This window comes from Agelaius phoeniceus, chromosome 5 (genome assembly GCF_051311805.1).
Source record: "Agelaius phoeniceus isolate bAgePho1 chromosome 5, bAgePho1.hap1, whole genome shotgun sequence".
NCBI classification, from domain to species: domain Eukaryota; kingdom Metazoa; phylum Chordata; class Aves; order Passeriformes; family Icteridae; genus Agelaius; species Agelaius phoeniceus.
Genome location: NC_135269.1, coordinates 72,378,187 through 72,389,881, shown reverse-complemented (window position 1 = coordinate 72,389,881; position 11,695 = coordinate 72,378,187). Strand labels below are relative to the sequence as shown.

The window sequence follows — 11,695 nt, the reverse complement described above, 5'->3', positions numbered from 1 at the left end:
AATTCCAGGGCTGGGAGAGCTGGGAATGTTCCCCTGGAGAAGGGAAGGCTCCAGGGAGAGCTTCCAGCACATTGCAGGCCTGCAGGGGCTCCAGGAGAGCTGCAGAGGGACTGGGGCCAAGGCCTGCAGGGACAGCACCCAGGGAATGGCTGCCAGTGCCAGAGGGCAGCCAGGGATGGGATCTTGGCAATGAGGAATTCCTGGCTGGGCTGGGATTGCCAGAGCAGCTGGGGCTGCCCCTGCATCCCTGCAGTGCCCAAGGAAGGATTGGAGCAGCCTGGGATGGTGGGGTTGCAATGGGATGGGGTTGGAGGTCCCTTCCCACCCAAACTGCTCTGGGATTCTGGGATTTGGGACACTCAGAATCCATCCCGAGGGATTTTTATGGAAGGTGGGGATGGAAAAGGGAAGGGAGACCCTTCCTGGAGTCCTGAGGTTCCCAGTGAAGCCCCCGGATCCGAAAATCCCTTCCTAGAGAGGAGTCGGGGTGGGGATGGATCCAATCCCAGGCTGGGAGAGCTGGGAATGGAGGGAATTCCCTGGAGAGGGAGACTGGGCTGGGATTTTGGGAAGGGATTCCCAGAGCAGCTGGGGCTGCCCCTGATCCCTGCAATGTCCAAGGCCAGGCTGGAGCAGCCTCCAGGGATCAGGAATTGTCCCTGCCATGGAATGGGGTTGGAATTGGAGGATCCTGAGGGTCCCTTCCCACCCAACCCATTCCATGATTCCATAAAAACCCCCACAATGTTCATCCCTTTCCCAAAACCTTTCATTCCTCGTTTTCCATGGAAAACCTGGGAAGAAAGGCCGGGACTGGGGAATCTTCCCAGAGAAATCCTGAGCTCTGGAAGGAATCAGGGGCTGGAAAAATCCCAAAGAATCTGGGAGGGAAACGATGCTGGGAAAAACAGGATAATTCCATTTTTCCCCCTAAGGAATTCTCTCCAGCCAGTCCTTGTCCCGGAGCCGGCTGGGATGGGGAAGAGCCGCCCGTGGCTTTTGGAGGGGGAAATTTTGGGAGGAATTCTGGGTGAAATTCCCACCATTCCCACAGAAACCCCTCTCAGACCCGCAGGGCTGGGACGCGGGAGCCGCTTCCCGGCGCGGCGCCGCTTGGCGGAGCTGCTGCCCCCAGGAAAAGCTCCGGGAATGGGAATTCCCGACCCGCAGCGTCCGCACCGGCCCCGCTCGGCCCCAACCCGGCACCCCCGGCGAGCTCTGCGCCCCTGGACGGGAACCGCGGATCCCAAATCCCCTCGGATCCCAAACCCCCTCCGATCCCAAACACCCTCGGATCCCAAATCCCCTCTGATCCCAAACCCCCTCGGATCCCAAACCCCCTCGGATCCCAAATCCCCGCGGATCCCAAACCCCCGCCGATCCCAAAACCCCTCCGATCCCAAACCCCCGCAGATCCCAAACCCCCTGGGATCCTAAATCCCCTCGGATCCCAAACCCCCTCCGATCCCAAACCCCCGCAGATCCCAAACCCCCTGGGATCCCAAATCCCCTCGGATCCCAAACCCCCTCCGATCCCAAACCCCCTCCGATCCCAAACGCCCTCGGATCCCAAATCCCCGCGGATCCCAAATCCCCTCGGATCCCAAACCCCCTCGGATCCCAAATCCCCGCGGATCCCAAATCCCCGCGGATCCCAAACCCCCGCGAATCCCAAACCCCCTCGGATCCCAAACCCCCTCTGATCCCAAATCCCCGCGAATCCCAAACCCCCTCGGATCCCAAACCCCCTCGGATCCCAAACCCCCTCTGATCCCAAATCCCCGCGAATCCCAAACCCCCTCGGATCCCAAACCCCCTCGGATCCCAAACCCCCTCTGATCCCAAACCCCCTCGGATCCCAGCAACGCCCAATCCCCAAACACCGGCCCCGCTAATCCTGGAGTTGGGAATTCGGGATTTTTTGGTTTTGTTTTTTGGTTTTTGGGGAACAGCAAATCACCTCCAGAGGGTTTGGTCCCCACCTCCAGACTCCAATTCTCCCGGCCCCAAAAAGACTTGGAATTCCCAGATCTGTAATAAAATTCCCTCTGCTCTCGGCTCAGGACAGGCGCGTTTTTAAGGAGAAAAGCAGGAATTTCGGGAAAGACTTGGATAGGGAGGGAGGGGGGAGCACGGGGCAGGCTGTGCCTCCATGGATGGGCTGAAAATCGGGAAAAACAGGGGAAAATTGTTATTCCTTCTTTTCAGCTTTGCTACTTTATTTATTTTATATTATATTTTATTTTATATTTTATATATATGATATATATAATACATATATTTTATATTTTATCTTTTTAATCTTATTTTATCTTTTTTAAAATTTTCTTTTATTTTATTGTATTTTTTATTTTATTTTATCTTATTGTATCTTATTTTATTTATTTTATTTTGTATTTTATTTTATTTTATTTTATTTTATTCTCCTTCCCAGAGCTGATTTGGGATTAGTTTGGGAATTCCATGTGGGTTTTTAATCGAGGAAAAAGTGGAGCTGGGAATGGGGGGTGTGGGAATTTTAATTGTTTCTCCCTGGGGATGTTTTCTGGAGCAGCAGCCCCATCCCTCCTGCTTATCCCGGAGGAATAAAAAAAGAGGGAAAAGATTCCCCAGATCCCTGCCGGCTGGGCCGTGGTGAGGCGGGGCTGGCTGAGCTCCTGTTCCCATAAATTCCCATTCGTGAAAATTCCCGACAGCTCCAGCGGGGCTGGAAAACCGAGCGGCTCCGGTTGCGCTTAACCCCTGCAGGGATTCCCGGCTTTCGCGGGAATTTTGGGAATTTGGGGAGGGTTTTTGTTGGAATTCACCCCCTGCAGGTCACCGCCCTATGGAATCTGCGGCTCCCGCGGGATTTGGGATCTTTCCCGATGTTCCCAAAGCCCTCCAGGCGCCCCCAAACTCCTTTTCCAGACGAATTCATTCCCTCCCGTCCGGCCGGGCTGGAGCCCATCCTGGGCTGCTGGAATGAATTCCCTGCTTGGAATTCTGCATTCAGGCTCCCAATTCCCCCGGGATTGATCCCCTGGGGAATATTTTGGGAATGGAGTTTGGGGAAGCCCTGGGCAGGGAAGGGGAGCCCCAAGGCCTGGCAGAATCCCTCGGGATTTACCTTGGGAATGCCGGGGAGTGGGGCTGGAGGGGCTGGGATTGGCTCATCCCAAAGCCTCGGCCCCGAGCCCGTTTGTTCCTCCTGCTCCCACTTTTCCTGGTCCCATTGTCCCATTGTCCCACTGTCCCCTGGTCCCACTGTCCCTGCCCCGCTGCTCTCCTGCTCCCAAGCCCCAAGACTCCTCCTCATCTCCTCGTCCTCTGCTCCCTTCTGATCCAGCTTTTTTCCATCTCTTGCTCCCAACTTTTCCTTGTCCCCTGCTCCCCTCTCCTTGTGCCACTTGTCCCCACCTCCTGGTTTTCCACATCCCCTTTTTTGTCCCATTCTCCTCCTGTTCCCATTCATCCCCAGCCCAAATTCTCATCCTTGTCCCCTTTTCCTGATCCCAAATGTCCTTGTCCCCTTGTTCCTTCTCTTGATCCCTCCTGTCCTTGTCCCACTGTTCCTTTCTCCCAATCCAGCGTGTCCCCATCTCCAGCTCACACTTTTCCTTGGCCCCTGGTCTCTCCTGCTCCCACTTACCCCAAACCCCAAGACCTGTCCTCATCCCCTGGTCCCACCAGTCCCCTCTCCCAATCCAGCTTTTCCCCATCTCTGGCTCCATCTGTTTTTTCCTTGTCCCTTGATTCCCCTGCTCCCCTCTCCTGGTGCCACTTGTCCCCACCTCCTGTTTTCTTCAGGTCCCCTTTTTCCATCCCATTTTCCTCCTGTTCCCATTTATCCCAAACCCCAAAGTCTCATCCTTGTCCCCTCTCTTGTCCCCATCTCCTGGTGTTTCATCTCTCCCACAGTCAGGATTTTCTCCTTTCACAAATTACCCCAAAGTGGAAATCCAGGGAGGAAAATCCTGGTTGAACAAACAGGTTGAGCAAACACCCCTGGGAGAGGGAACCGTTTCTTTTTCCCATGTTTTGGTCACATTTTCCCTCTCCTGGTCCCTCCTGTCCCCTCCCTTGTCCCCAGCTCTGCTCCCCTTTATTTCCCTCTCCCTATCCCATTTGTCCCCTCTCCTTCTCCCCATTCCCATCTCCCTGTCCTGCTCATTCCCTCCCTCATCCCCAGAATTCCATGAGGGATTAATGCCCAAAAACCCCAAATTTGGAGATAAACCCAACCCCCCCAGCCCCAAAATCAGGGATTTTCTCCCAAACCTTTCCCCGTCTGGCACAGCCTCAGCCCCAGTGCTGGAGCTGGCACCAGATTTTTCCCTTCTCCGTCATCTTGGCCATCCCTGGATGATGTTTCCCACATTTCCCCGTGCCTGATTTTGGGGTGATTTTTGTGGCTTTTTCACTTCTCCAGAAGCAGACAGGATTTCCTCCTTCCACAAAAACCCCAAAAGTGGAAAACCAGGGAGAAAAATCCCTTTAAAGCAGGTTACACAAACACCCCAGGGAAACGGAACCATTGCTTTTTTCCGAAGCAAACGTTGGAAAAACGAGTTTATAAATGGATTTTTGGGCTTTGTTTTCCTCCCCCCGTGCAGGACCTGCCCTGATTTCCCAGCCCAGCTGCCCTCACCCCACCAACCTGGAGCAATCCCATTTCCTGAGCCGTTTTTCCAGACTTTTCTCTGGCGGCTGGAGGTGGAGGGGCCTCCTCTTCCCGCAGGCATTTCCCAGGCACATTCCCAGTCCTGTTTGCTCAGGGGCAGAGTCATTGCTGCGGAGGGGGCAGGGAGCCACGGATCCACAGGGCTTGGAAAAGGGAAAAGTGGGGAAAAACAGGGAAAAAGATCTTGCTTTTCCTTTGGGAAAACCCTGGGAGGCCTCGGGGTTGTTTTCCCAAGTTTAATTAATTCTGGTTTTAAAGTCTCGTTGTTGAAATGGGATGGAAACGTCTCGGGTTGCTAAAATTAAAGGGAATGGGGAGGATTTGGGGTTGATTCTGCAGGGTTGGAGCAAACATCTCCAGCCCTTTAGGATGGGGGATGCTGGGGGGGGTTCCTGAGCTGCTTTTTTACCTTAAAAGTTCAATTTTAGGGCAAAATCAGTGTCTGGGTGAGCAGGGAAAGGGGAGCAATGGGGGCAGAGCTGGATTTGTGGTTTTGGGTGGTGTTGGAGCCCTTGGTGGATTTTTTTGTTGGAAAATACCTGGAAAAGGGGTGGGAGGTTGTCCATGGTGGAGGTGGGAGCAGCTGGATCCTGGAGATTTCCCCTCCAGTCGCATCCCAAGGGATCCCCCCAGTCACATCCCATTCCAGGTGATCCCATGTCCCACCCTAAATCCACCCCAGGTCCCATCCCAGGGGTTCCTCATGGTGCATTCCATGGATCCCTCGTCTGCCATTCCATGTGCTCCCATCCCAGATCCCATCCCAGGTGATCCCTGCTCCGGATCCCGCACTGGATGATCCCACATGATCCCTATCCCAAATCCCACCCTGGATGACCCTCCAGGGTCCATTCCAGGTTATCCCTACTCCGGATCATCCCCCAGGACCCATCCCAGGTTATTCCTACCCCATGTCCTGGCTCAGATGATCCCACAGGACCCATCCCAGGTGATTCCTATCCCAGATGATTCCCAGTTCCCATCCCAGGTGATCCTTGTTCCACATCCCATCCCTCAATGCCCATCCCTGCACCTGACCAAGTTTTAGGGTGGAAAATGAGGATGTGGAGGGATCCGGGAGAAACCAGGGATCCTCCAAACTTCCCAGGCTCCAAGTGCATCCCCTGGACCTCGATTAATTTAATTATTAACCCACACCAGATGGAATTCCGCTGGTCATGGATCTGCCAGGCCGGGTCCTGCAATTCCATCAGCTCCTTCTCCCCCAGAGGGACACTTTGGGGAGGAAAACCTGGATTTGGGAAGCAAAATCCCCTCCTTTTCCTGCTGAATAAAACAGGACCATCCTGTCCATCCATGTGTCCATCCCAAGGGATGCTGGTGGGAATTTCCCACTGCTTTCCCAAGCACCAGATTCCAGGAAAAATGGGAAAACGTGGATGAACTTCCTCCATTGTTGGTGGAGCTGCTGGGTTGGGATCCAGGCTCCTGTCCAGGATCATCATCAGGACAAACCATCCTGGGATAAGCGGAAAAAAAAACGCTCCAGGAATTAAACAACCCGAAAATAGAAGGAGAAAAGAAAAGGTCAGGCCTAAAAATACCGGGATCAGTTTGGAGTTGGATCCTGGCATGAAATAAATAATCCAGGTTTATGGGGAGGACTAATTTTAGCCATTCATCGCAACAGCCCGGCGTGACCCTGGAATTCTTTCCGGCTGGATTTTGCTGGATTTGGGGATTTTGGGGCTGGGCTTTGCCCCGCTCCCATCCTGGGAGTGTGAGGGAGAAGGAGCTGGGAGCCAGCGTGGGCGTGCTGGGCTCTGCCAGGACCCGCCCGGTTTTCCCGGGAAAACAACTGGGATTGCCAAAGTTCCCAGCCCCAGGGATGGGCTGGAGCGGGGCTGGAGCCCTGGTGGAGCCAAAGGTCCCCACGGAGCAGCTCGGCCCCGTTTGCTCGTTAGCAATGGAGCATTAATTAGAGCCATTAAAATGAATTTTTCTCCCGATTCCTCTGTGGAGGGAATGATCCCATCCCAGGATTCCCCCTCATTGTGGGGAAACCGAGTCACGGCGAGTTTGGGAAAGGTGAATCCTGCTCTGCTCAGCTTTGGGATAAATCCAGTTTTTCCTGGGTTGGAAGAGGGAAAAGGACCCCTGAGATCCTGGGGGGTGGAGACAGATCCCAAAAGAGATGAGATTTGGGATGGGGATGGCCACATCCTGGTCTCCAGCATCTTGCCAGCTTTTTGGGCAAAGGGATGGAGTGGGAAGAGGGCGGAGATGAGGAGGGGTTTGAGCCTGACCAGGATGATTTGAGGGAATATTTTCAGCAGGGATCCCAAGGAGAAGCCGAATGAAGCAGCCACCAGGACGTGGGGGGACATTTTTATTGGACTCAGGGATGTCAGGGAATTTTCAGTGGTCTCTGGAATATCTACAGACACGAGACATCCCACGGGGACCCCAAATCCATCTGCGCCCCACACCCGGTGCGGGCGCCCCTTGGTGACGCTCCAACTGGGATAAAAGAGGATTTTTCCAGCCTGGAGAAGGTGGGAGGGGATGGAGGGGCTGGGGGAGAACCACCACAGCCTCTGTTCCCTATGGGGAAAAAAAAGAAGGAAAAATTAAAAAAAAAAGCACCACAAAAATCGGTTTTTCCAACGCCCAACATGAGGAGGGAGAGCCAAGGTTTGGGGATTTTCCATGGACGCAGGGAGTTACCTGCGGAATGGAGCTGGAGGCGGCCGACGGGGGCCGTCACTTCTCCGTCATCATCCTCACGAACTCCTCGTAGTTGACCTGCCCGTCGTTGTTGCAGTCGGCCTCCTTGATCATCTCGTCCACCTCCTCGTCCGTCAGCTTCTCGCCCAGGTTGGTCATGACGTGCCGCAGCTCCGCCGCGCTGATGTAGCCGTTCCCATCCTTGTCGAACACCCGGAACGCCTCCCGGATCTCCTCCTCGCTGTCCGTGTCCCTCATCTTCCTGGCCATCAGCGACAGGAACTCGGGGAAGTCGATGGTGCCGCTGCCGTCGGCGTCCACCTCGCCCACCATGTCCTGCAGCTCGGCCTCGGTGGGGTTCTGGCCCAGCGAGCGCATGACGGTGCCCAGCTCCCGCGTGGTGATGCAGCCGTCGCCGTCGCGGTCAAAGAGGGAAAAAGCTTCCTTGAATTCCGCGATTTTCTCCTCCGACAGCCGCTCGGCCATGGTGCTCCCCGCCGGCACGCGGCTCTGCCCCGGCACGCCGCGGCCAGGAGGAGGAGGAGGAGGAGATGGAGATGGAGCCTCCTCCCTCCCAGTGCCTCTCCCCGCAGCAGGCGGAGGAGGCAGGAATGGGAACGGATCCAGAAGGTTTGGGAGCTGGGGAAGAGGAGTCACCCAACCCCCTTGGGCCACCCTGGCTCTCGTCCCGCTGCTCCCACGGTGGCGTTTCAGATCCCAACAAAGCCCTCATGAGGGGTTTGGGCTGTGGTTTCGGGGTGACACACGCGATTTCCCCAGTTTCAGGGGTGTTTTGGAGGGGATTGGGGCTGTACAAAGGAGGTGCAGGGGTCCCCCCCAGTCTCCCCAGCCCCAGGCAGTGCTGGCAGCACATCAAAGGCACCGAGGGAGGATCCCCGTGCAGGTCCTGGCAGATCCCGGCTGTCCAGAGCTGCCGCTCCCGCCCGGAGCTGCCGGGGCCCTGAGTCACCCCCAGGGCTGGAGCAGGGCAGGGCTGTGGGGTCCTGCCCTGTTACTCAGGGCTGGGCTGAGGGATCTCCCCATTGTCAGGCTGGGTTTACTCATCTCTTACTCAGGGTGTAAAGCCGGGGACAGTGACAAATGAGGAAGTGTTTCTGCATCCAACCATCCGTGGATCCCATCCATCCATCCATCCATCCATCCATCCATCCTTCCATCCTTCCATCCACCCATCCTTCATCTATGGATTCCATCCCTCCATCCATCCATGGATTCCATCCATCCATCCATCCATGGATTCTATCCCTCCATCCATCCATGGATTCCATCCCTCCATCCATCCATGGATTCCATCCATCCATCCATCCATGGATTCCATCCCTCCATCCATCCCTCTTTCCTCTGTGCCCACAACAGTCCAGTGACCTTTCCCCAGCCGGATCAAGGAGCTGCCAGAGCCGGAAGTCCCCCAGACAGCAGAAGACAATTTCACCTTCTCAGCCATGGGAAATGGGCACCAGTTGATCCCAGTTTAACACAGTGAGGATTTTGAGCTGTGGGATTTGGAGGGAAGGGCACAAACCAACAGCCAGCCCATGGGACAGCTGAGGAATGGTGGGATGAATCTGGGAGGGGATCGCCCTCCTGGGGAAAACCTCACATGGAGAAAGCCCTGGGCGTGTGGAACGCTGCAATTCCCGGGAGGAATTGTGGGAGCCATGCTGGGAACCTGTCTGGTGAGAGGTTTCGGGGAGGGGAGGCCCTGGCAGCTCCTCCTGTGCAAGAGCTGCTCCCTAATTATCTGTCTGCCTAATTATCTTGCCCTCACTTGCTGCTCCGCTCCAGATTTAATGAGATCCACTCCAAACTGGCGGGGAGAGCCGTGGGCAGGCAGAGCTGGCTCGGATCCACCTGGGAGAAGCAAATCCCGACGGATCACTGGGGTTTGGAGCCCTGGGAGGGTTCAGGTGCTGGTTCAAACCGTGGCAGAGGGGCTGGAGCTCGGATGGGGGCATTTGGGGTGCCTGTGTCCCCTGGCTGGGGTGGAGGGGTTGTGCTGTGGCCCTTGGTGTGGATCAAAGCTGGAATCTGCTGCTTCCTTCCCAGAAAGGCATCCCGTGCCGACATCCACCATCTCCCATCTCCCATCCCACAGATCCTATCTCATCCCATCCCTGTGACCAGCACCCACTGCCAGCATCCATCATCTCCCATCCCATCCCATGGATCCCATGGATCCCATCCCATCCCCATGACCAGCACCCATCATCTCCCCATGACCAACACCCATCACCTCCCATCCCATCCTATTCCATCTCATCCCATTCCATTCCCATGACCAGCACCCATCACCTCTCATCCCATCCCATTGCTTTACATCCCTGTGACCAGCAGCCACCGCCAGCACTCACCATCTCCCATCCCATCCCATCCCATCCCATCCCATCCCATCCCATCCCATCCCATGGATCCCATCCCATCCTCACATCAATTTTCAGGAGAAGGTCAAAGCCAGCCCTTGATTTTGTCTGTGCTTTAAGTGTGCCTCATTTATCAGGATAACGATCCCAATAAAAGTTCCTGCTGGCCCATAAAATCCCAGGATTTATGGCCCAATTACAGCATCCGGGGTGGGCTGTGGGGTCGCACAGGGAAGGGGAGACCACCATGGTGGGGTGGGGAGCACGCAGCCGCCGCTGCCGGGATTGTGGCAGCTCAATTTCCCGGGATGTCTCCACCTGGAGCTGGAACAGTTGGAGCTGCGATGAAGGAGGGCCCCGCAAAGCCTCACACGGAGCTTTCCAGGCTCGGTGTCTGGCTTTGAGGGGCCTCAAACAGGGAATGGGGAGGGAAATTCCCCCAGTGCAGGAGGTGAAAAGCTTCCAGCTGGATTCTCCCCAGATGTGCACAGATGTGTCTGGGTTTGCAGCTGCAGACGCGGCGGGGGGCGGGAGGGGGATGAATTCATGGAAAGAGAGAAAGTTGGGAGGCGGAGAGGGAAACGGCTCCGACAGGGAAAGCTCCGTGGGGCCCTCCTGTCCCTGCACGGGCCCAGACTGATCCCGGGATGTGGGGAGGGGAGGGATCTCCACAAATCCCGGCAGAAACAATGCCAAGGTTTAGCGTGGAAAATGGGATTTTGGAGAGGGTGGGCTCGGGGTTGATCCCAGGATGGCTGTGAGGGTCTCGGGGCTGTTGGAGTAAAATTTGGGATTTGGTGGTTTGCGGGTTGTGTTAGACTTGGCTCACATGGAGATTCCCAAATCCAAGGGCAGCTCCCAAAGCTGGAGCGCAGGGACCCTGCTCCCCGATGTCCCCACGGAGAAGAGGCTGGGACTGGGATGTGGGAGTTCTTGGAGAGGGCTCTGCCCCCCAGGGACCCCAGCTGTGATCCCGGCTCCGGGAAGGTCCCACCCGGGCACGCTGCAGAGCTGGGCGGATCCTGAGGGCAAGCCCGGATCCGGGAGCTGCTTACCCAGGGCGGAGCCGCCACAGCCCCGGGCACAGCCCCGGCCCCTTCCTGGCACAGGGATGGCACCACAGGCTGCCCTCTGCCCTTGGGAACTTCATCCTGCTGTATCCCGGGGTTCCACAGCCACGGGATGGGGGTCCTGGCTCAGCAGAGGCACGGAGAGAGCCAGGAGCCCGTGGAATTGCATGGGAGGAATCCAGGGGAGCAGGGCTTGTTTAGTCTGGAGCAGGGAGGGCTGAGCCAGCTGCACATTCCTGCAGGAGGGACAGAGCAGGGAGAGGAACCAGCAGGAGTTGTGGGGAATTGTTTAAAGGGAATGGCTTCCAAAGGGAATTAGGGAGTTGTGGCTGATTTGCTGTCGGCTGCGGGCTGAGGAGACACAGCCCCAGCCCAGCAGACAGTCCTGGGATTTCCTCTCCCTGGCTCCAGCAGCTCACTGCTGCCTTTCTGCAAAGAGCCATTATCCCAGCTTCTCCCCGCTCGGCAAGGGCTGAATTCCCTCTGCATCAAATCAGCCTCAGAGGTCAGGGCCCGGCTGTGAATCCTGTCCCTAAAACCGAGCAAACCGAGCTGCTCCTTCCTCCTGGGGGAGCGGGGCCAGCCCGGGGCCGGGACCCCTGGGAGAGATCCTGGTGTCCATCATCCCCATCCCATGGATCCCATCCCATGGATCCCATCCCATGGATCCCATCTGTAAATGTGCAAATCCTGTCCCTAAAACCGAGCTGCTCCTTCCTTCACTCCCAGGAGAGTGGGGCCAGCCTGGAGCCAGGATTGCTCTCCCGGAGCTGCAGCCAAGCCTGGACACCCCATGCAAGTTCAGGCTGGAGGTTTTCGGGAAAACTGGGAAAACTGGATGGGTTTATCCTGGTACAGTAACTCCCTGGAAGCTTCCTTGGGATCAGGCCAGC

The 11,695-nt window shown here is 56.3% G+C and overlaps 1 protein-coding gene across 1 annotated transcript; it reads right to left on the bottom strand.

The window, feature by feature from the left end:
• Positions 1–7,168: 7,168 nt before the first annotated feature.
• Positions 7,169–7,852, bottom strand: LOC129119798 (calmodulin, striated muscle). Its single transcript, XM_054631987.2, has 2 exons — positions 7,352–7,852; positions 7,169–7,228 (listed from the first exon to the last, which is right to left on the bottom strand). The coding sequence occupies exon 1, from the start codon at positions 7,835–7,837 to the stop codon at positions 7,388–7,390; it is 450 nt and encodes a 149-aa protein (XP_054487962.1). The 5' UTR covers positions 7,838–7,852; the 3' UTR covers positions 7,169–7,228; positions 7,352–7,387.
• Positions 7,853–11,695: the final 3,843 nt, after the last annotated feature.